General features: G+C 38.0%; 1 protein-coding gene across 4 annotated transcripts in view; it reads left to right on the top strand.

Annotated features, from left to right (window-relative positions):
* The window catches only part of LOC5572262 (KH domain-containing, RNA-binding, signal transduction-associated protein 2), a 485,459-nt gene that overhangs the window by 359,892 nt on the left and 101,456 nt on the right, over positions 1–24,111 (top strand). For all 4 annotated transcript variants that reach the window (XM_021850429.1, XM_021850432.1, XM_021850430.1 and 1 more), the window contains exons 7-8: positions 15,140–15,206; positions 15,370–15,864. In XM_021850429.1, coding sequence (XP_021706121.1) covers positions 15,140–15,206; positions 15,370–15,864 — 562 coding nt within the window. The remainder of the gene's footprint in view (positions 1–15,139; positions 15,207–15,369; positions 15,865–24,111) is intronic.

Consider the following 24,111-nt stretch of genomic DNA (forward strand, 5'->3'; position numbering starts at 1 on the left):
TTTAAATTATGAGCCTTGATAATTTAATTTGTTCACAAGATTTGCTAAAAAATAATACTGGTAGCACTGGCTTTTGTATCGTCAAGGTTATCGACTGAAAAACAACTGAGCAGTGTTAGTTGAGCTGTCACGTCCTGTCCTAGGTTGTGCCTAGAAACCGAAAAGCTACCATGTGGAAACAAAATATGACAGCTTTAAGAAAAAATCAAACTTCATTTAGGATTCGAACAAAATCTCACAGGGGTGCAAACGTAACACCGTTGGTCAAACAAAACTTTTGGGTTTCGTGGCGGTGCGATTAGTGTCGTCGTGCAGTGAAGGCCCCAGTAAAGTTAGAGCAAAAGTGAGAAATCAATAAGCAGTTTTTTGTATTTATTGCAAAAAGCTGTTTGTGCGCATTACTCCAGCCAAAATTTTCACTTGTTTCCTCGAATTCGTCCAGTCAGTCATGGACATCTCTGACGATGCGCTCACAAGAAAACAGTTCGACTCCGATTACTTTTCGTCGGCCTTCGGACTTGATGTAATGATTCTTTTACAAGTATGGAGAACTGTTTCCTCTTGGCTGTTTTCGCTGAAACTCAACGAGCGCCGGATCAATTTCTCTTTTTTGCCGGATGTTGGCAAATTTCTCGCAGAACAAAACTCGTAGAGCTGTGGGCTTGTCAGCCTCGTTAGCACTTTGCGCACAAACATAATGACTCGTCTTTTCACTCTTGATGCAAGATATATTTCCCCGCTTAACCAACACAGAAATACACTCTTCCTCACACAGCACTATAGAAACTATTCTCCAATCTCACAGAAACCACGTTCTCTTTGGTGAGAAGACTTGTCTCTATCTCAGACATCGCACACGGCATCTGACGCTATGATCGCTCTCGATCTTAGCGAAGATTTTCGTATGCCATTTGCAGAAAATTGCAAATTAAGCATTCACCACAAATTTCACACTCAAATCGACTCGAAACATGAGGAAGATCCCGGTTGAGCCCCCATGTGAGATTCATCAAGTTTTATAGAGCGCTGCATATGACGAGCCTAACCTCACTTATTTGACAGCTGCTGGTCCTGTTGTTTACGTTTCGGACTTAGTCGTTTTTTCCATCATTTTTTCATCTTCGCATTTCTATCATCAGCATGCTGATGGTGACGATTTTCCACGGTAGGAAGATAGAATAATACGATCCGTGGGTATCGGCAGTGGATTTGAACTCTCCTCGCAGCAAACTTTCACGAAATTAAGAATGATTCGAAAAAAGTACTAAGTCCAAACTGTAAACAACAGGACCAGTACCTGTCAAAATTGATTCGTGACGTCACAGTGCAGTGCAGTATTGAAGAACTTTCTTCGTCTTCTTCTTTTTTTGTCTTTTTTCAAGTCTTTTTTCTGTGGCAGGTACGATGATGCTCTATGCTCCGAGAAGTCAGTTCTGGTTTATTTGTATCTTCTATTAGAAAAAAGCAATTGAATTTCGCTTCTGTCTTCTCAGTTGGTAGCCAAAAGGCGTTTTAGCTTGATTATTTAAAAGTATTCATTTCATCATTTGGTTTCAATCGTCTTGGCAACTGAGATGCTCAAGCCAGGGTAGGAAATTTCAATTAATCATTTCAACCCTAGTATGACAACCATTCATCGAAGTGAAGATTAGTGTATTCTTGCAGAAAATGTTCTCCCATATCCTTTCTCCTAGGGATGCCTTATTTTGTGAAATAAAACAAAATTTTTGCGTTTACAGTTTTTGTTTAGAAACAGTGCTCCTAGAGGTAGATATTTGAGACAAATGGATTCACAAAAAGTTAAACGCAAAAATCTATCACTCATTCGGACATCCCTATCATCTTTCTCACACAATGGAATTCCATTATACTGTGCGATGACCCCCACCATTCAAAACTCGCAAAAAGATCCACATCCTCCCGTAAGGTCGTGGATCGAAAAACTACTTGCACCCTGCTGCTCGTCAATCATAATTCCTCCTTCAACGACAAACAGAGGAGATGACAACTTGCCAAGATTGATGCCATTTGGCTGGTGGGAGCAAATCGCAAACTTTCATCATCATCACCAGCATCATCGTGGTACTCACCATCAGGAAAAGGAGGCAAAGAGTGGAGGATGTCACTCAGCAGAAACGATGATGACCAACCACGCCAACAGCAGAGGATGACAAAGAGGAACACTTTTCCACTGAATAATTCACCGCACATTTGAACATTCCGGCATTGTACCCATTCTCTGTTGTTGGAGCCTTTTCTGGATCGGACGGATAGTTAGTTGACGGTGAGTGGCGACACAAGGGGTGTTAATCCGTTGGGGAATTCCGAGGCCCTAGTGCCCAATTTGTCTTCTATCTGGATGAAGTGTGCTCATCGCTTTCGGTCCGCACTTTCAATGTCTGTCAAACGCAAAGGGGCTTTTAGGGGGTCATAAAATATGAGATGGCCGTCCGACTACTCCGGCGACTGTCGTCACTATCGCATCTACATTGTGCTGATGGCGATAAGAGCAGGCAAGTTCTGAGATGAATTGCGCATTACTTTTTCCGACGGCAGGAGTGGGCTGTAAAAAGTTTACTAATCTCGAGATCTGCTAAGCTGACAAAAAGCCGGAAAGATTACATCGACCGTGGGATTCTTTGTCCGAACGGTTGACGTTTGATGGAATCCGGGGGTGAGAAAAACTGCGAAAGTGTGTCCTCGTCTAGAAATGCTAACAAGAAGTCACTGTTTGATAAAAAGTAAGAAGTTATAAAGCGATGCACAGTTTGAGTCTGTATGGACAAGTATTTGTGGTTCTCCAGAATAATTTACATTAGATTTTTATATAACAAGCGGCCTTCCTTAGCCGAAAGGTTAGTGTCCTCGGCTACGAACCAAAGCAATGCAAAAGGTTTCTGAGTTCGATTCCCGGTCTGTCCAGGATCTTTCCGTAATGGAAATTTCCTTGACTTTCCTGGGCATAGAGTATGACCGTATAAAATGACAACTTTGGCAAAGAAAGCTCTCAGTTAATAGCTGTGGAAGTGCTCGTAAGAACACTCAGCTGAGAAGCAGGCTCTGTGCCAATGAAGACATAAAGCCAATACGATTACACCATTATGGTCATTCGCCCAACAAAAGGAAACTTCATTTATTCTTAGACTTTATGGTGTATAATTTTAAATTTTCTTATTTAGTTCCGTATTTTTAATAAATTTCAGTAGTTTCTTCTCTTCTTGTTCATTGTAGCTTAAAATTTCCCCTATTGTATTTGCTAATTCACAATCTTTTCTCTGATTTTCATATGCTCTACAATCTATGAGTATATGTGAAACAGTTAACTGTCCACCACAAGTTTCACACATATTGCTACTTCTGCTAAAAAGATGTTCATGTGTAATGCGGGTATGTCCTATTCGGAGCCGACTAAGTGCCCTTCTTTCTGTTGGTGAGTATCGATCAGGCCAGGCTGATGTAGTTGGCTTCACAATTCCCAGGAATGCGGAACTATTTCGCCATTGATTTTCCCATTGGTCTCTTAATATTTGTTTGTAGCAACGCACTGCATCATTACCGGGAACGTTACAGGATAACTCCTCAGTATTGGTCATTCCTTTGGCTAAACGGTCTGCTAGCTCGTTACCAACAATGCCCACATGACCCGGAATCCATCATAGGGTTACAGATTTATCTTTTAGTTTTTCTTCGATGTCCTGTATCCAGGCATGGTTGGAGTGCCCTTTTTATATTGCTTGTAGTACGCTAGCAGAGTCGCTGAAAATTACGCAAGGAGTTGTGTTAACAACTACATTACGCAGAGCAAATAGAATGGCCATTGCTTCAGCTGAAAAAATTGAGCACTCCTGCGGAAGTTTCTTGCTAATGGATGTGGCTTCACTGTAGATACCTAATCCTACGGAGTCAGCATTAATCCTTAAAAATGTGTTCAAACAAAACATATTTGGTGTGAAGTAGATTTGAAAACAATTGCCTTGCTTTAACGGGCGGATCTCCCACTTTGAACTCTTTTTTGATTGACCAGTCTATTGTTATTTTTGGTTCGTTCCAAGATCTGTTTCTCAGTCGCGTCTGGTATGCTAAAGAGGGTGGTGATTTTCCAGTTAGGTTTCTGAACATAGCCATTGCTCTCTGAGTTGATGGGAAGTTATCTCCATTTTCTTGTGTGACTGAAGTACGGTTCTGGAATAAGATGTTAGCCTTTTCCAAAAGTCGAATTGCTTTACTTATCATTGTGTTAACGATCACATGATTGAACGGCAGTTGTCCAGATTCTACCATAATAGACTCTATTGGACTAGAGCGGAAAACTCCTGATGCGTTGCGGATGGCAGCGTTGTACAGAAGTTGAAGACTTTTAAGGTTGGTGCAGCTACCAGAACTTGTGAGACTCATTCCAAATAACATTTTTGGGAGTAGAACAGCTTTAGTTATTCGCAGTAGTATTTCTCTTGTCCCACCATTCATTCGATTGCCAACCGTCTTCATAAAGTTTACAATATTTTGCGTAGATTTTCTAATTTCCGCAGTGTGCCTTTTATAATTAAGACGCTTGTCAACCTGCACTCCCGGGATTCGCGTGCATTGCAATTCTGGGATTTCTTGTTGATTTATCTTTATTGCAGGTAATTCAGGGTGTTTTCGTTTCCGACATATATGCATGTAACTGGATTTTTCTGGAGAAAAAGTCATTTGGGTTGTGTTGGCCCAAATTCCTAGCATTGTTGCGGTTTTTTGAAGTTTCTTTTTTGCATCCTTATCGAATGCAAGAATAAGAACGTCGTCAGCATAGACGTAAATTTTAACTCCTCTTGGTATGTGTTCAAAAACTGATTCCATAAGAGTCATAAACAAGGTTACTGTTAGAATTGACCCCTGAGGTACTCCAGTCTTCTGTGTCTTAAGCGTGGAAAGCGAATCTCCAACAATGACGCGGAAATTTCGCTCTGTAAGGAAGTTCTTAACAAACAGTAAAGTTTTGCCTCTAATGCCCCAGTTGACTAGCTTCGACACAATTTTTCCTCTGTTGGCCCTATCGTATGCCTTCTCAGGATCTATAGTGAGAATCTCGCTGTGTTCACCGCCGTCGAAGGGTGGATGGATTTCTCGTTCGAATGTAGCTAGGTATGTATCTACTCCTCGGCCACTGCGAAACGCGAATTGGTTGTTATTCAATAGCCGATTGTCTCCTATATACTTTACCATTCGCTCCATGGTTTTGCTTAAACAGCTCAAGAGTGTTATTGGACGCTGATTTCCAATCTGTTTTGGATCTTTTCCAGGTTTCGGCAAGGGTACGATGAGTCCTTCTTTCCAGGATAGTGGTATAGTTCCAGTGCTCCAGATCCGGTTAAGGTGATTATCAAACGAAGCCACAACTCAAATTTTCAAGAGCACAAGACTTGAGAACCAAACAGCGCTCGGCGTTGAAAAATTAACCCATTGGTCAGCAGCAGCAAGCAAGCAATTTGATTGGTTTTCAACGCGAACTGTTGTCAGATACTCTCGTCTTGTGCACTTGAAAATTCGAAGTTTGGCTTCGTTTTATAATCACCTTAAATCCTTCCAGTAGCGTGAGCTTTATCCGATACGGTAGATGGCGTAGCATAGCGTAGCTTATATTATCGGGACCTACAGAAGTGTTGCCTCCTTTGTCTAATGCCCAGAAAAGTTCTTCGATTGTGAAATCTTGATTCAAAGTGTCGCTTGTTCCATCATGGAATGAGATTTCATCTATAGGTCCAATTGTTTCATTTGACATCGTTGCTGCTGATATGTTTTCGAAATGGTCTGCTAGATGCTCTGCTATTAGTGACGGTTCTTCGATGGCAGAACCGTTAACAACTAACACTTGATTTGGCTGGTAACGTTTCCCACTGAATGCGTTTCCTCCACAGTTCACTGGACGGGTTTGAGAGTTGAAGCTAGATACAAAATCATCCCAGGATGTTTTCTTTGCGATACGGACGATATGTCTTGACTCGTTGCGGGCGTGTTGAAATACTTTCAATGCTTGTTCTCTACGTGGGTCATCGTCGGCAATTCGCTTAAGATTTCGCAACTTTTTCCGCCTATTTTTGATAGCTTAATGCACATCACTGTTCCACCATGGCATTCTTTTGTTTCCAGTCTTACCCGATGTTCTTGGAATGGTATTCTCGGCTGCATAGATGATTTGTTCACTAAGCTGTTCTATAGATGGATCATGTTCTCTAGGAATGCGCTCTAGTAGTATAGCCTCAAAATCGTCCCAGTTAGCTTGATCGTGCATCCATCGTCTACGTCGGTGAAATTTCGGATTTTCGAGAGGCAAACTAATCACAATTGGAAAATGGTCACTAGTATGAGTATCTGGTTCTGCTTTCCAAAGAAGCTTAGATGCAAGATCATGAGATATAATTGTGAGATCAATCGCTGAGGTTGTTCCGGTTCTTGGATCTAGTCTGGTGTGCTCTCCATTATTTAGTATCACAAGATTATGTTCGGTGACGAAATCTTCAATTACCTTCCCCTTTGCGTCACACTTGTTGTTGCTAAATCGCCAAGAAGCATGAAAGGACGAGGCAATTGATTGATCAAGGCGTCTAATTCCTCTGCCAGCTCTCGCGGACAGGTGTGGCACTGAATATACACAGATACGTACGTTACGCTAATCGGATGGTTGACTTGGGCAGCAACTACCTGAAGAGGCGTGTTTAGCTTCAAGAACTTGCAAGATGACGACTTATGTATGGCTAAACCTATGCCGTTTTGAGAGTTTGAATTTGGCCCTGGTCGGATTGACCATACGTATTCGGCATGGTGGAAAATTTTCATTAAATCTAAGCGCGAAAGGCGAGTTTCTTGTACTGCTATCACGGTGGGCAAGTATTTCGAGACAATAAGCTGTAACTTTGCGTAGCGTTCTTGGAGACCGTTCACATTCCATTGGATTGCAGCACATCGATTACTGTTGAGGTTGTTCCTTTGCCCTGTGGAGAGAATCGTTGGGTTTTGAGTATGCATGTCACTATTAGGGACATAAGGCGGGTCGCTGGAGTGATGAATAGTGCGTTGGTTATTGTTATTCCCACTTCCAATCGACGATGAGTCATCTATCTGGCTATTGTGATGGAGACAGGGCGATACTGGAGCTGGAGATGTGGAGAATAATTCTGGTTGAGGTGATGCTGGTTGCTTTTTGTGACTTTTAGGACGGCGGAGATCGCTGCCGTTTCCTATCCATCTATCGCATCGCGTCGCTGAAAATTTTGGCAAAACTGCGTCACTAGTTCTACGTATGTTGTGTGTTGTACTTGCCTTGGGGTACAGGCCCCCCACACCTACAGCTACCGGATTAACTGGAACAATCTCGATCAGTTTCAGTGTGGGGTAAGGCCTAGGGTTGTACAAACCCATGGAATCGCTGTTGCGGATGATTGGTGGTTGCAGGATGAATGATCTAGGAACGGGGTTCAGGAAACTGGTGCTTGTCTTACGCTCGATGTTGATAAAATTTTCGGGACAGTCATAGTAATTGGTGTTGGGTCGGATTTGACAGGCCGCACTGGGGGATTCATTGTCTACGGGTTGGGGTATGGCGTCCCGAACAAATCCTCCACCCAGTTGCGCTCCCTCCTTCTGGAGTGGTGGAAGTACTGCACTTTCGCCGCCACCAAACCTGTAGCGGTCGATGTCATTGCTGGTCGAGATGTCTTGGTAGGTTTCGGTGATGAAGGTTGGACTACTTTCGTTAAGATTGTTGGTTGTGTTGATATCCATAAATACGTTGGATGAAAAGTTGACTAGATTCAACGACTTCATCATCCAATATCTCAACCGTTTCCTCTTGCATCGTCATCGTGTTGTTTTCATCATCGGTTCTTATTGGTGTGAAACTGGGAATCGTCCTTTTCGGAGGCGGGCTCATTTCATTGGGATTTCGTTTATCATTTGTTAGAGCAAGTAATGCAGCTTTTTTATTATTTTTCCGTTTATTCGATTGGCTGTTATTGATTGCGGAGCAGTTGGGTACATTTTCCTGCTTTGGAGCAGTGTTTTGTTGCCGGGCAACCGTTTGTGGCTTCGTCTGTTGAGAGATAGCACTTGAGACATACGATTCCATTTTGGTAAGTTTGGCTGTTGGTTGGTCTACTTCGAGGCTTTTTTGTTTCAGGCACTCTACTAATTTGGCAATTTCTTCGTCCTTTTCCTATCCGATTCCTTCAGCGCCTCCAATTTGGTATTATCGATGCGAGATTGTGCTGTTACTTTTGCGTAGCTACCTGAATCATTTTCTAATCTTTTTCTAGCTTCAGCATAACTTAAGTTGTGACTGACCTTCAGACGAATCACGTCGCATTCCTTTCGATATACTGGACACTTTCTGCTGCTAGGTCGATGCTCTCCCTTGCAGTTGCAGCAATACGCAGGCTTAACACACTCTGTTCCTTCCAATGTGTCGTGCTCGTCACTACAGTTGTTGCATCTCTTGGGCCCTGGGCACCGTCTGCCTACGTGGCCGTACTGGTAGCATCCGTAGCACTGTGTCGGATTTGGGTAAAAAGGGCGCGTAGGAAAACAAAGTAGTTCTACTTTCACGTGCGCGGGATATGTAGTTGTGCCGAACGTCAATATTATTGCTGGAGTATTGACAATGTTTCCGTCTTGTTTCCTAGTTATCCGTTTGACCTCTTTCACACCTTGGGCTTCGAGCTTCTCCTTCAATACTGATTTTTCGTACTTTAACAAGTCGAATGTTGAGACCACACATTTCCAACGGTTCAGCAACGGGTGGTATCGGATCGATATTTTTGTTCCATCCATCAGACTCGTCAGTGGCAACAACTTTTCTACTTGAGTAGGATTACGCACTTGTAAAACGTAGCGAGATCCCTGGTCCTCGGTATATGCTGATTCGATCTGGCCTACCGCCTGCTCGATTGATGTTCCGATCAACCAATGGTCTTCGGGTAATGGAAGAAACTTTCCATCACTCACTTCTTTTCCAGTCTTCTGCAGAACAAAAAGTCGTCCGAATTCATTTCTGCGGTCCATGTATTCTGGTAAACGGGGCCCTGCATCCCCTGCAGGGTCACCCCCGCTGTTCCAGGGCATTTTTACTCCTCCTGCACTGATCTGTTTGGTAATTCAGTTCCCATATGGAAATGGGACACTTTAAGTTGGACAACAGGGGATTTTTATTTATTACCGTACGGGTTTGGGCCGAAAGGCCTCAGATTTTCATGAAACTTTTTCCACAGGCAGGGCTCATGGATATATGAATAAAAAAAAAATGAGAAAAATTCAGGGTCGCCTATTTTTCCGGAAAACTCAGGTGGAAATTTTTTGTTTTCCCTTGACACTACTTACTTTGAAAAATCATAACTCAAGAACGAAGGATCGTAGAAACATAGTTTTTATATAAAAATTCAAGCAAATTTTCTCAAAAATCCAAAAAAAAATATGAACTGGAAAAAGTTTTCCACAAAATTTACCACCGTTGGGAAAATTCGTAAAGAAAAGCCGGAAAAACTATGCCCGAACTCGTGGAAAATTTTCAAAAAAATATTTTCGAGAAGGTAATTTTATAAGCTTTAATCACTGAAATATTTGGAATGCACTTTTTTTTCGTTTTTGAGTTATGGCCAATTTTGTGAAAAATGTCCAGATGTGCCATATAAGACTTTTCTTTGAAAAATCATAACTCAAGAACGAAACATTGAAGAAACAAAGTTTTTATATGAAAATTTAAGCAAATTTCCTCAAAAATCAAAAAAAATATGAACTGGAAAAAGTTTTCCACAAAATTTTCCACCGTTGGGAAAATTCGTAAAAAAAAGCCTGAAAAACTATACCCGAACTCGTGGAAAATTTTCAAAAAAATATTTTCGAGGAGGTATTTTTATAAGCTTTAATCACTGAAATTTTTGGAATGCACTTTTTTTCGTTTTTGAGTTATGGCCAATTTTGTGAAAAATGTCCAGATGTGCCATATAAGACTTTTCTTTGAAAAATCATAACTCAAGAACGAAACATTGTAGAAACACAGTTTTTATATGAAAATTTAAGCAAATTTTCTCAGAAACCAAAAAAAAAATGAACTGGAAAAATTTTTCCACCGTTGGAGAAATTCATAAAGAAAAGCTGAAAAATCTATGCCCGAACTCGCGGAAATTTTTTAATAAATATTTTTAAGAAAAAAAACTTTATAAACTTCAATTCTGGTAACTTTTAGGATATACTTTTCTTTAGTTCCTGATCTATGGTCAATTTTGTAAAAAATGCAAAGATTTGCCATACATGCCATTTCGTTTAAAAATCATGACTCAAGACTCATGATGACTTGTCGAACCGGATTCAAATAATCTCAAAAATATGAAATTTTTGAAATGGAATCAGTTTCCCAGGACATTTTCACTGTTTATGAAAACAAATAATGAAAACCCGATTAGCTATTCCAGCTTTCAAACAAAGTATATTTGAAAAGAGCGACCAATAATATCCAATCCTGCAATATTTTTCAATACGCTCATTTTTCGTTCCTAAAATATGATCAAATATTGCTAGGATGAGCTGTTTGAACCATATATTAACAAATTTTTAAAATCATAAACAAATTTTTTCAGAACGAAACTACATAGAAACAAAGTTTTCTTCAATCAGAATGTAGGCAATTTTTTCCTGTTAGATAACTACAAAATTGACAGTTAAATAAATGGGTAGACAATATGACAAATAGGTGTTTACCAATTCAAATTTAAAGCGTTGAAATGGCTTGAGAATCATAAGTTTACCAAAAACTAACAAAGAGCAGTGAGAAAGTGCAAGTTTTGTCTATCAGCTGTATATTCCTCGTTATTAATTTTTGGAAAGTGAAAAAAGTTTTCCCGAAGCTGTTGAAATGGACAAAGTTCAATATTACGAATACAATTAAGCATAAATGTAACCCCTTCGGACTGGACGGCCACAAATCAGTAAGGACAAATCTACGATCGATCAGCCAAGGCCTCATCAGTAAGCTTCATTCGAATGGAGTTCGGTGGATTACGGAAATGATGAAAATTTGCGTGAAGTGCTCCATTACCGGTGACCAGAAGGCTCTCATAACAGATCTTCCAGAAGCAATGGCGTTTGAGGAACAAGTTTCACCACTATCTTCGTTGGCGTCGCCAAAGGAAACTCCTTCCTCGGGTGAGTCAGTTGGTTCTATAAATAATGTACAAAAAATACAAGAGCAGTTTTTTCAGATTTGCTTAACGGTGTAATGATTTATGAAAAATATAATCCAATCCGACTTATACTTCATTAAAACCCATCCCATATCGTTTCTTTCAGATCTTTTAAAAAATTTGCAATTGCTTTGATAAAAAAAACCTTGTTTTTCTGATGCTTCGATTGAAATATGGGTTTTCAAAGAAAAGGCTAATATGGTCATTTTTCACAAAATTGACCATAACTCAGGAACAAAAAAAAGTACATCCTTAAAGTTACTAGAATTGAAGTTTATAAAGTTTCCTTCTCAAAAATATTTTAATAAAAATTTTCCGCGAGTTCGGGCATAGATTTTCCAGCTTTTCTGTATGAACTTCCCTAACGGTGGAAAATTTTGTGGAAAATTTTTTCAAGTTCATATTTTTTTTGGATTTCTGAGAAAATTTGCTTAAATTTTCATATAAAAACTTTGTTTCTACAATGTTTCGTTCTTGAGTTATGATTTTTCAAAGAAAAGTCTTATATGGCACATCTGGACATTTTTCACAAAATTGGCCATAACTCAAAAACGAAAAAAAAGTGCATTCCAAAAATTTCAGTGATTAAAGCTTATAAAATTACCTTCTCGAAAATATTTTTTTGAAAATTTTCCACGAGTTCGGGCATAGTTTTTTCCGGCTTTTCTTTACGAATTTTCCCAACGGTGGAAAATTTTGTGGAAAACTTTTTCCAGTTCATATTTTTTTTTGGATTTTTGAGAAAATTTTCTTGAATTTTTATATAAAAACTTTGTTTCTACGATGCTTCGTTCTTGAGTTATGATTTTTCAAAGTAAGTAGTGTTAAGGGAAAACAAAAAATTTCCACCTGAGTTTTCCGGAAAAATAGGCGACCCTGAATTTTTCTCAATTTTTTTTTATTCATTTATCCATGAGCCCTGCCTGTGGAAAAAGTTTCATGAAAATCTGAGACCCTTCGGCCCAATTTGTACGATAATAAAAAAAAATCCCCAACAGTCACCTGTTGTCTACCCCAAGAGAGATCAGTGAAGGCGATAATCACGATTTTGTGTTCAATTTTGGAATCAATTGCAGCTCGGGTACGATATTCACATACACAGTCTCGGTTGCCTTTAATACAATAGCAATGCTTTTTTCCGACGCGCGCGTCCGTGAAGCAAAATTGTTATTTTAACGCTTAATCCAACTCTTATGGATTTGCAATTGATGCAACTAATGCGAGATAACTATATTTTCCGTTTGTCGAAGTCACCGTGAATTATTTTATCGAAATTCACCAGAAAAATGTACCGTAAAAATCGATGATATCGCGGTATACGTTAACAATACCTGTATCCCGATCAAAACTGAAGATTTTTATATAACAGTCCAAAACAAATTTGAAATATTTCCCATATTTGCTTGTCAATGTAGGAAAATCTTAACTGAAGCATATCAAACAGATTTAAAAAATCAAATCACTAGAAAAAAATCATCAAAGTTTTACATTTTCACTAAGTTTTGCGAAAAACTGCTATTTTAGATAACAAGGGATAACAAGTTTTGTTATCCGACAACAAGCATGTGATAACTTAGTTTGTTTTTATTTTGGTTGAATAAGCAGGCAACACTACAAGCGTGATAACAAAAGTTCATACTTAAAATATCATATAAATATCTCATTGTGTTATAATTTGAAACAGATTGATATCAAGTTTTATTATGCAGCCAATTACCCTCAATGATATCTTATTTTGTTATCAGTTAGTTATAAAGAAGATATTAGGGGCCCAAATAGCTGTAGTGGTAAACGCGTAGCTATTCAGCAAGACCAAGCTGAGGGTCGTGGGTTCGAATCCCACCGGTCGAGGATCTTTTCGGGTTGGAAATTTTCTCGACTTCCCAGGGCATAGAGTATCTCCGTACCTGCCACACGATATACGCATGCAAAAATGGTCATTGGCATAGTAAGCTCTCAGTTAATAACTGTGGAAGTGCTCATAAGAACACTAAGCTGAGAAGCAGGTTTTGTCCCAGTTTTGGACGTAACGCCAGAAAGAAGAAGAAGAAGCATATTTCAAGGATGTGTTATTCTACATAAACATTAGTCTCCATAATAGCTTCCTTTACTACTAATACACCATCTTGATTGGACCATGATTTCTCAATGTTTCGACTTTGTCCGGTATTGGGTGCTGTCCGGTACTGGGGGATCTCCCCCTACTGTAGGATTTGTTATTTATATTCATTGGGTTAATCCTGGAAGAATTCTTGAAGGTAATGATTTTGAATTTACTACCTGAACTCCTTATAAAATGTCTAGAGGATAACAGGAGTATAGTTTTGAAAGGTTGGATTATTTTCTACAGAAACTGATGAAACTGCGATGATTTAATTGAATATGATCTGAACTGATAAAACTCGATGTACCTCTACTTGAATCGAAGAAGAACTTTTAAAATTTCTTCAAAACATTCCAGGGGGGATCTTAGAGTGTTATTCCAAAAGAATTCCTAAATAATTCCTGGAGAAGTTATTGGAGGAACGATGAATCTGTTGACTAATTTAAAAAAAAATCTGCAATGAATCTTCTGCATACCATAATAAATATTAAGAAAAAAAGTTTATTTTTCCCCGAAGAAATACCATTCAAAGCCATTCGGAAACGGTTTTTATAACCACCTAGAAAATTTCTCAAGAATGCATAATAAGTTAAAAGACATCGTTCAGAAGAATAACAGAAACACGTTCCAAGTGCAGATTCATTCGTTTCACTGTAAAACGAAAGAATACAGAACACATTAAACAAGTTTAAAACTGAATTAATCCCACCAAGTCGCATCAACTTTAACCCAATCAATTTGCTTGCAAGAAAAATGAACAACTTTCCTTCTGTTACCATTTCGCCCCTTGACTCTAGCTTGACAAAACCGTCCGTGTCAAGTCCCGACCAAGGATAACATTTCAATGCTCGTTCGCTGATGGCAATGCGAGGAAGGGTTTCCATCTGCAGCTCAACTAGACTATGGATAAAGTTCACTCATTCCACTGCACGTGGCTCACAGTGGTTCAGATTCGAAAAATTGTGGTAAAAATTCTGAATTTTCAATGTTTTACTATGTTTAGCTATGAAAAGTGTTTTGGAAAATTTGAGGACTTTTTTTCTTCTTATATAACAAAATTATTTCAAAATTGTTGTTTTTTTATACATTTTGAGGCTCTCAACTATAAATAAATAATTCAATGTTAGTTCTTTCAACCTTCATATGTATTCTTATCTATCTGGTGTTATAGAAGAATGTTTGACATTGTTTGTCACCTTAAAATAAAGTTTGGAAATTGTGTTTTGCCAACTTTTCGAAAAACTGAACGTCTCTGTGTAGCTCCGTCAAACCGCAAAAACCTCACAGGACTGTGGGAAGAAGCATGTACAGACATGGCGGCACTTTCAGAGAACACAGCTCTCAATTACTTCGGGGCAAAACACTCGCCTGAGGAACACGCGCCAGCAATACGAGAGCAGTAATGACACTCTGACACTCATCTAATCCCTGCACCAGGACAGGAATAAGAGAACGCTAGGCGAAAACCAAGAAGACCAAGGCGTCCCGACTCGACATGGTCGTTAGTGGTTTTACAATTTGCACTCCGACGTGTATGTTCAATTTGAAGAACAGAGACCCCCACCTTCCTTCATCCACATCCATTCCAGCTCAGGGCTTGTTCGGGGAATTTGGCATCATAACGCGGTCGGAATTGTAAATCGAAAAATTGAATTTCAATTCGACTTCCATAACTCACATCGTTACTGCAAATCTTTTGATCAAAATTTCGAAGTTATAATTCTGTTTTTGGATGGGCGAATGAAGGGACCCTCTCAACACCTCACCTCGTCTAGGTTTCATTTTACTAATTCAGTTTCCCAATGGTTTTGGATTTTGTTCGCAGGACTACCATGACGACATCCGGCAGGAGCAGATGTGGGAAATGCAAGCTCTCAATTCGGCTCAGAACGGTGAGTGCATATCGATGATTTGGATTTACGTATTCGAATCCCAACAAAGCCAGGTCCCGTTCCGATTTTCTGGATCGCAAGATCCCACTTCCCATCGTCGTTTCTAATAAATCCACCTTATCTAAAGTGTATTTGTGACTCTCTCTCTCTCTATCGTACGCAGCATCCAATGGCACTAATGGCAACTGCAACGGCACCACCACTATCAATGGCCACAACGTCGGCGGGACCAACCTTGGCAACGGCACAACCCACGGCAACGTGACACTGAACGGAAATGGTCTCAACGGTGGTAATCCGGAGATGATGCACCATCAGAGCTGTGGAGTCGATTCGATCACATCCAATGGCACCAGCACCAACAGCAACAGCGGGGTCGGGGGTGGTAGCAATGGTAACAACGGCTGCGGGGGCGTCCTGTCCGGATCGGATGGCACTAGTAATCACTCCTCGCAGCATTCCACCAGTCACCATCACCATCATCAGCAACATCACCAGCACCAACATCATCAACAGCAGCAGCAGCAGTTCCTGTCGAGCAGCGCTTCGGTGGCGGCAGTCGCGGATGCAGCAGTTGCAGCTGCGGCCACTGTCACCGATATGAGCAATCTGATGCCAGTCGACGTCAACATGACGTCAGCTAATCACTTTGTGAACTGTAAGTATAGAAAAGTGCAGGAAAATGGTGGAAAGGTATTAGCGTGGAAATTACAGCTGATTGGATTGCAGGTGGGTGAAGATGAAGTTTAAGCGGGGTGGTTCTCCGAAATAAGCTTTGGGCTAATGCGGGGTTTTATTGGATGCGACTTTATTAGAGCCTGGCCATATGATTTGAAAAGCTATTTTTGTAGAAATAATTAACTCTCATTCCAATGACGATTGAAGGGGCCCAAATACCGTTTTGATTCATATTACAGACACTTAAGGCCTCGGTGAAGTGTAACTCATCATAAGGCATATAAATTAAATCATTCGGTATTATTCCTTAGTGTTATTGAGCCCTCAAAACCCTTAACTTTCGAATAATGGGTAAAGATTTTGATTCCGCAACATGAACAAATTTAAGTGGTCTTTTTTGTAAATCGAGCAGATTTGTGTGACTCGCCTGTAGTCATTGTCGATCAAAGTAAGCATGCATATTTCAGATGTCACCCGTCGACTGCCATAGTAATCTAGTCACAACTGTCGAAAAACTCGAGTGACAGAGCCGTGTCGAGCGATTTTTTTGGTCGACAGTGACTCCAGTCGAGTCATTTTGATCGACTCGACTTATAAAATAGGGCCCTAAATAAATGAAAATGTGTGAACTTCTCATGATTCTTAGGGGTCTATTTTGTAATTCGAGCGAATTCACGTGACTCGTCTGAAGTCATTGTCGATCAAAGTAAGCATGCATATTTCAGATGTCACCCGTCGACTCCCATAGTAATCCAGTCGATAAACTCGAGTGACAAACCAAGTCGAGCGAAATTTTTGGTCGACAGTGACTCCAGTCGAGTCGTTTTTGATCGACTCGACTTATAAAATAGGGCCCTTATTCCGGACGCTTCCTCACTTTTGCCTCATATTCCGGACACTGTGATTTGAATTCCGGACAGCTCATGAAAATCATAAATAGCAAATTTAAATCATCAATTGAAATCGTCAAACCACTAAAGATACATCTAAGCCAGTTGAGCAATATAAATTTGCAGAAATATGTATGGAAAATGCTCATAAAAACGAGCCTTGAAAATGAGATCTCTTAAACGGTAAAAATTGAAACATTTCGTGTGAAATGTTTCTCATACATAGTAGAGTGTCCGGAATTAGAACATAAGGTACCGCGGGGCAAGTGGGTAAATGGGGTAAGTGGAAACAATGTGTATATTATACTGAATATATGAATTAACGTTTCAAAATCATGCGTAAACCGTTGAGGCCATTCAGAACATAGGTAAGAGATTCCTGAGATTTTTCAACCATTATTGCATAATAGAGCGAAATATTGTTAACCTGTTAACTGGTACTCCGTAACAAATTGGCGGCGTGCAATCTTATTTTAATATTTTCAGTGGAAACAAGTTACGGAAAAAAATATTCTGTACCACTTCAGAGTTGTCCCCTCTGACAATTTTAAACAGCAATAAAAAAAGTCTTAGATTTAATTCGACATAGACCTAAAAATAACTAATTTGAAACACCGTCAATTTTCCAATCACGTGGGGTAAGTGAAAAGTTTCTCATTAGAGATTGAATTTGTGTTTTCTCTCTAGGTAGCTATAAGTATACAAGGTTCGCAATTATCATAGAATAACAGAAAGTGCTTATAATTCAAGAAACACTATACTCAAAGCGTTAAATGCTATTATCATGGCCAAATCATGGAACATCTCTAAAAATAAGGTTGCCAAATATTACGATATTAATATGTTTACTTCGGAAAGCCGATTAAAAGGAAGACGTTGATTGGAAAGTTCCAATATAAGAGTACGCACGGAAATCTCGTGGAATGTCTATGTAAAGCTAGTTCAAAACATAAAAATGGGGTATAGGTGTATCCATATAAAAAGGTTTTTAATTATTTAATTGAAGGATTCCGTTTGATTTCTTTAGAAGAGTTATCCGACGTCATATCTGATTTTCTTAAAAAAACAAATAACGAGCGGTGGAAAATCTCCAGAGCAGAAATGCAATTGCTGTCCCATGATGTAAGAACTAACATTGGAAATGTTGCAGTTATAATGTTGTCGAATCATTTCAACAAACATAACTGAACAGAAGAAAATTCAAGTAACAAGAATAATAAGTAATAGAAATCGTGAATGTAACTGTTAGTTTTTGGATTGATTGTCCAAAACAATAAACTTTTCACTTGCCCCACCTGTGATTACACAGTGCGCACAATGCACGAACGTTCGCTCAAAAAATTCGTTCAATATTCGCGCGAACTGTTCGAGGTTCTGTATGAACGAACTGTTCGCCCATATATTACGGTTCTTTTGAAAATTTTCCGTTCTGCGGTAGCCGCCAAGTTCTACCGCAGCTGTCAAAGTTCTACCGCAGCCTTGAGAATCATTGTATCATTGAACGCAACCATCTAATCAAAGTATGCTAATAGAGTCCAACGCTTTGAAAAACAGCCGAAAACAACAATCATCAGTCTGGTTTCCAAGGTATCATCGCAGCCGATCGATGATGCTTTGTGAAAATCAGTAATGTGACTGCTGCGGTAGCTTTCTGTTCAACCGTAGAACGGAAAGTTATCTCTAAAATTGCAATATTACACGGTTCGAACAAACAAGTCTGTGGTTCCATATCTGATGGTCGTAGCAACCAATGTGTGGTTTACTTATTGATCGTCAAAATGTCGCTGCTGATGTTGCTGTTAACAAAGTATATTATTTTGAACGATTTCCTTCAACTAAACTTTCTTTATTTTCAGATATGAATTGAAAATATTTCTCAAGAATATATAAGTCATCTTTCCAGGAGTATTTTCGAGGAATTCTCCCATCATAAGATGAATACAAATCCTTCCAAAGATCCATGCAAGATTGTTTTAAGGAATCACCCAATATAAATTTCAAGGATTAGACTTCATCGGAAACTCAAGAACTTCACGATTCATAGAAATTCCTTGAGGACATCGTCAATGTTGTAACATATCCTCCCATTACCGTATACAGATTGTTTGCTCAATTTTATCAGCGTTTCCAGGTTTTACTGGGAATTTACATATTTTATGACAATCTTTCAGGAATTCAGGAATCGTTTCTTCAAAAATTACTCATTTATCATTTTTTGTATATTTTTTAATTTTTCTAGCTTTTACTTTAAGTTTTTGTTCTACGATTATTTTAATACCTCTATCAGGCTTCTGTTCAAAAATGTAATTTGTATTTGGAATAGAGAATCAATATTGCTGATATAGATTTTTTTATGAAATTATGAAGAAAACTTCCTTGAAGCACTTCTTCATAAGTTTGAAAAAGTATTTGTTCTGATTCAAATATAATACTCTATAAATTTTTCAATATATTTTTCCCCGAATAAATCTAAAATTTTTCCTGGAAACCTATGGGGAATTCTTCGTTTCATTAGTACTTCCAGGAATTCTTTCACCATTTTCTCAACAAATAATTCTATACAATCTTTGAAGATTTTTAAACAGTTTCTCAAGATTCCTTTAGCAATGTTTCCTGGCACATATAAGATGAATTTTTCCAATCCTAATAATTATTAGATGTTTTTTTGTTTTAAATTCCTAGATGAATAAATCAGAGTTGGAGAAAGTATTCACTAAAAGTCTTTTAGGAAGGACTCATGATAAATTTCTGGAGTTATCCTTCTAGATTTTGTTTGAGAAAAAATAAGGAAAAAATCTGTTAGAACTCCTGAAACTCGTAGATGAATACTATAAGAAATTAAAAGAAAATGTCCTGGTGGGATTCGTAGTCAATTACCTGAAAACTACCAGCAATCGTCAAGATTGTTTTTATATTTTATTTTCCTTGATTGTTTTTTATTTTGAGTTAATAACTAATAAAATCTGAGAAAAATATGCTGAATGGCTTCTTGCAGTAATACCGGAAAAAATCCATAGGAAATTTTGAGAATTTTCCTTAACAATCTTTTTCTTAAAAATCTGCTTTAGAAGGAATACTAAAAAGTATGTTTGAAGGAAGCCAATAATTACTTACTGGAAATTTTCATATTTTTATGTAAACGAATTATACAATCAACTACTGGAACAGTTTATAATTATCAAGCAAATCCCCAAATAATTTCATATCTGAACAATTTGAAGTTCTTAATTTTTTTATTGAATGTTTTCGTTAAAAATGTCTACAGGTTTTTTTTTTCAAAAACTATTTCAGACATTGCTTTAGATTTTCTTCCAGAATTGTTTCCTGAAATTTCCTAATGGTTTCCTCTACAAAAACCTTCAAATTTTCATTAGGGTACTTCAACAAAAATGAAAACAACAAAATTCTTTCAGAGATTGTTTATATTTTTTTAATGGGCGCACTGGTACCTGAAAATTATTTTAGAGGGAACTGGTAGTTGTCATATTCAAAAAATTCATACGCAATGATACGACGGATCAAGTTTCATGATTATTCATTCAAATGTACAAAAAGATCAAGAGTGGTCCTCTTACAACAGTTAGATTTAGCCGGAACACTCCGCAATCGGTTTCTATAAGGTGTGACCATTTTCAAACCGTCTTATACTGAAATAAAACGATAGCTCTAAATTCATGATATTTTATACAGATTTAAATAGACGCCTTCAGAGATTTATTCATGGATATAACCAGGGATTCCTCCCAGACTATCATCAGAAATTTCTACAACAATTTCTCTAGCGATTCTTCTAAAAAAAAACTTTCGATCGCAACCGTATTTCAATATCAGTTTCGATAGGGCCCTATTCGTTTACTCCAGAGATGTCTGCATGGATTCCTTCAGCAATTTATCGAAATTTCAACAGGAATATTTCCAGAGATTCCTCTTTAGAAATTTCTCCAGAGATCACTTCACAAAAATCTCTACATAGGATCCTCCAAAAAATGTTCAAAGGATATTTTAGAGAATCCTGCAATTGACTTCTTCAATGAAAACTTACAGGGATTTGCTATTTGTCCTGGAAAAGAAATCCCTAGGAAAAATGCAGGTACAGGTATGATCCGTTTTTATCAACACGATAGGCAATTTTCAGTTGAAAAACGGAACTGTGACAGAAGCGGAATGATTTTCTCAGACAAAATATTTTACAAGTTTTGTAATGAAACTGCAGTTTTGTGATGATAATAGATAATTTCATAATATAAATGCAAAGTATTGATGTTTAGGAGCTGTGATTAGCATTAAAATTGTTCAATCGAATAATTTCGTTAATAAATTTGATTGCAGATTCCATTCAATCAATACGATTATGCGATAAATCGTTAATAGTTTAAGTTAAGGGATTTTTGCAGAAAAATAAAGACACAGCATTCTTCAGCAAAACACCTACAGTAATTCTTCCAGAAGTTTATCCAAGGATACTGCAGGCAATTTCCCCAGGGATTTCTACAAAGATGAGTCTAGATATGTCTCCAAGGACTTCTTCAGCAATTTATCCAGGAAATGCTTCCGAGATTTTCCGAGATTCAGGAATTTCTCCAGAGATTACTCCAGAAAACCTCTTTTTATGGTTTCTCCACAAGTTGTTCTAAGGGTTTTTTCTTTTTAGAATTTCTCCAGAGATTTTCCTTGGTATTCCTCCAAAAACTCCGGCAATAATTTCTCCAAGGATTTTTCCAGAGATTTAACCAAATATTCTCAAAGAATTTCAGGAATTCCTCCATAAAATACTACAGGGATTTCATAATATTTTTGCTACAGGTTCCTATTGGGTCTACTCCTGGAATTTTTCCAAGTATTTCTGTAGGAATTTATCTACGGATTTCTCCAATCTTCATGGAAGTATTTTCTGGAAAAATGCTAGAAGGAAACCCTGGAAAAAATTTTGGGATTATTTCCGAAGAAATTCCTGGAGGAATTCACGTTGGAATTTCTGGAAGAATTTCTAGAGGACTTCTCGGAAAGATCCACGATGTGGTATTACGCGTTGCAAGAAAAATTTTGATTCATGGAAAATCTAGAGCTACTGATTGCCAAATTTTCCAACAAAATTATCATAGTCACCGATGACTTTAAAGATTATATTATGGCTGTTTATTTTGCATCAACTGTCACAATGAATTCGATGATTTCGACAAATTTTGTTGAATCTCTCACCCTCTCGGTTGTCACACGAGAACTTGTGGAGAACCACTATGAAGAGGAGATTCCGCTAGTTCAGAACTCATGCATTAATTGCGCCATTACATCCTAAAGAGCTGATGGGAATTCTTTAATGAATGTTCGAATCCTCTGAGCAGAATCTCAAATAGAGAAACTTTAAAGTAGATGGAGTACCGTGTACCTTTTAATTCCGCTCCTAAATGCTTATCTTTGACAGATACGCGTATTTCGACTACCACTTGCAGTCTTCTTCAGTGTCAGTTACTCGTATCCACTGATGGGAATGTTTAGCTTTCGTTGATAGTACATCTTTTTCAAAAATGATTCAATCGTGAATACAGCTGCATGCATGTGAGTAATAAGTATACCGCATACATGGAAAGTACTTACTTGGAGGGGGAAACCATTGAGAATCATTCTTTAAAATGGATAGTGACACAATTCCCGATGTAGGAAACACTTTATCCACGGTTTCCAGCTACGTTGGTCTTGAACGTAGTTATGTGTAGTTGAACCGTATCATGCAAAACCGTAGTCTACGAAAATCGAGCAACTACAAACCAGCATGAGTTTTTTTTAATTTGCAGAATCTCTCCAACAACATGCCGAACTGCACCAATCGAGATGCTGTAAGTTGTCAACGATTTGAATTGTATTTAGAACCTCAACGGTTGCTGTGGTTCATTTGTTCTATGCGGGGATTGATAGCTGCGCGTTATTTCCGCGAAGCAATCCAAATTTTTAAATTTCCCCGCAATAGAATCTTTGAATATATACGATGAGGTATAGTTTGATAAAAAATAAATAAACAAGAAAATTGTGCTTATTCTATGTACCGGATAAGGGAAGTCGAGTTGACTGAGGTGACGAAAGTCGGCTTGCTTCCATTTAAAATCAGCTTATCTCGACTCCCAGAACAAGCCTGGATGAATAAGCAGCATGACCCATCAAAAACGCAAGAGGTTGATTAATATGTTGGTAAAATAAGGTCCATGAAATTAAAAAAATTTCGCTAACTGCGTATAGATTGTAGGTAAAATGGCTGATTTTTGAATTCTTCAATCGCTTTGTGTATTAATGGCAAACTGCTAATCTCGAAGATAATCGGATCAAATGTTATACCTTATTTCCATACTATTTAGATACAACTACTTGTCCTCTCCATGAAATATTGGCACAACCAAACGCCATATGCTTTCTGTTGCAATTAAACATTTTCGACCAAACGTCATTCGACTAAATGTCGTTCGACCAAATGCCATGGATTCAAAATTACATTTTTGTTTCGTACATCTTCAAGGGCACGTTTCACCGCTTACATCATGTGTCATTCAGTAATAACGAGAATTGCATCCACGATAATTTTCTTTATTTTTAAGAGTGTGGTGTTTCTATAACTAATATGTAATAACACCTACCCCTATTTTATTTTACGAAATTGTAGTAAAAATGTTTTAATTAGAATACCCTCCTACGCGTGGTGACTGTTGTAACCTAAGTTGTACCTTACCATTCAAGAAATTTAGAGTTCTAGAAAGTGGAATACTTTTGTTGTAGTTTACTTCTTAATCCAAAGGGTAATAATTCATCAATCACCTACAAACAGTTTGTAGAAAGATTGTGAGATATAGATATAGGGCCTTGATGATTAGTATTATTTATATTATATGAGTATTATTTATAGGTATTGCACTGAACAGCTCGAAGATTTATTTTTAAAAACTCATTTAGTTCCTTACAAATAAGTTACCAAAATTCTCTTGTATTGTTTCGATTGTAAATAAATGAATAGCAACACTTGTCAAGTGCGACTAATAAAAAATATCAAAATTACAAGTATTTCAGTACCAATTTTTGCGGAAACTCCTTCTGAAATTCTTTACCACTAGAGTTTTCCTCAAGTATTCTATTCCACCAAACACTTAAAAAACTTTTTTAAACCTAATGCATTAAAGAAGTCGTGAGATTCCTTCAGGAATATCTCCAAAGATTTCTTCATAAATTACTCCAGAGATTCCAGTATTTTCTAAAGCGGTTCCGATAGAACAAACATTTCTTTTCTTTTAGGAATTTCTCTAGAGACACCAACAGGGATTCCTTCTCCGGAGATTCTTCCAGAATACTTTCTACAG

Source organism: Aedes aegypti, chromosome 3 (genome assembly GCF_002204515.2).
Source record: "Aedes aegypti strain LVP_AGWG chromosome 3, AaegL5.0 Primary Assembly, whole genome shotgun sequence".
Taxonomy (NCBI): domain Eukaryota; kingdom Metazoa; phylum Arthropoda; class Insecta; order Diptera; family Culicidae; genus Aedes; species Aedes aegypti.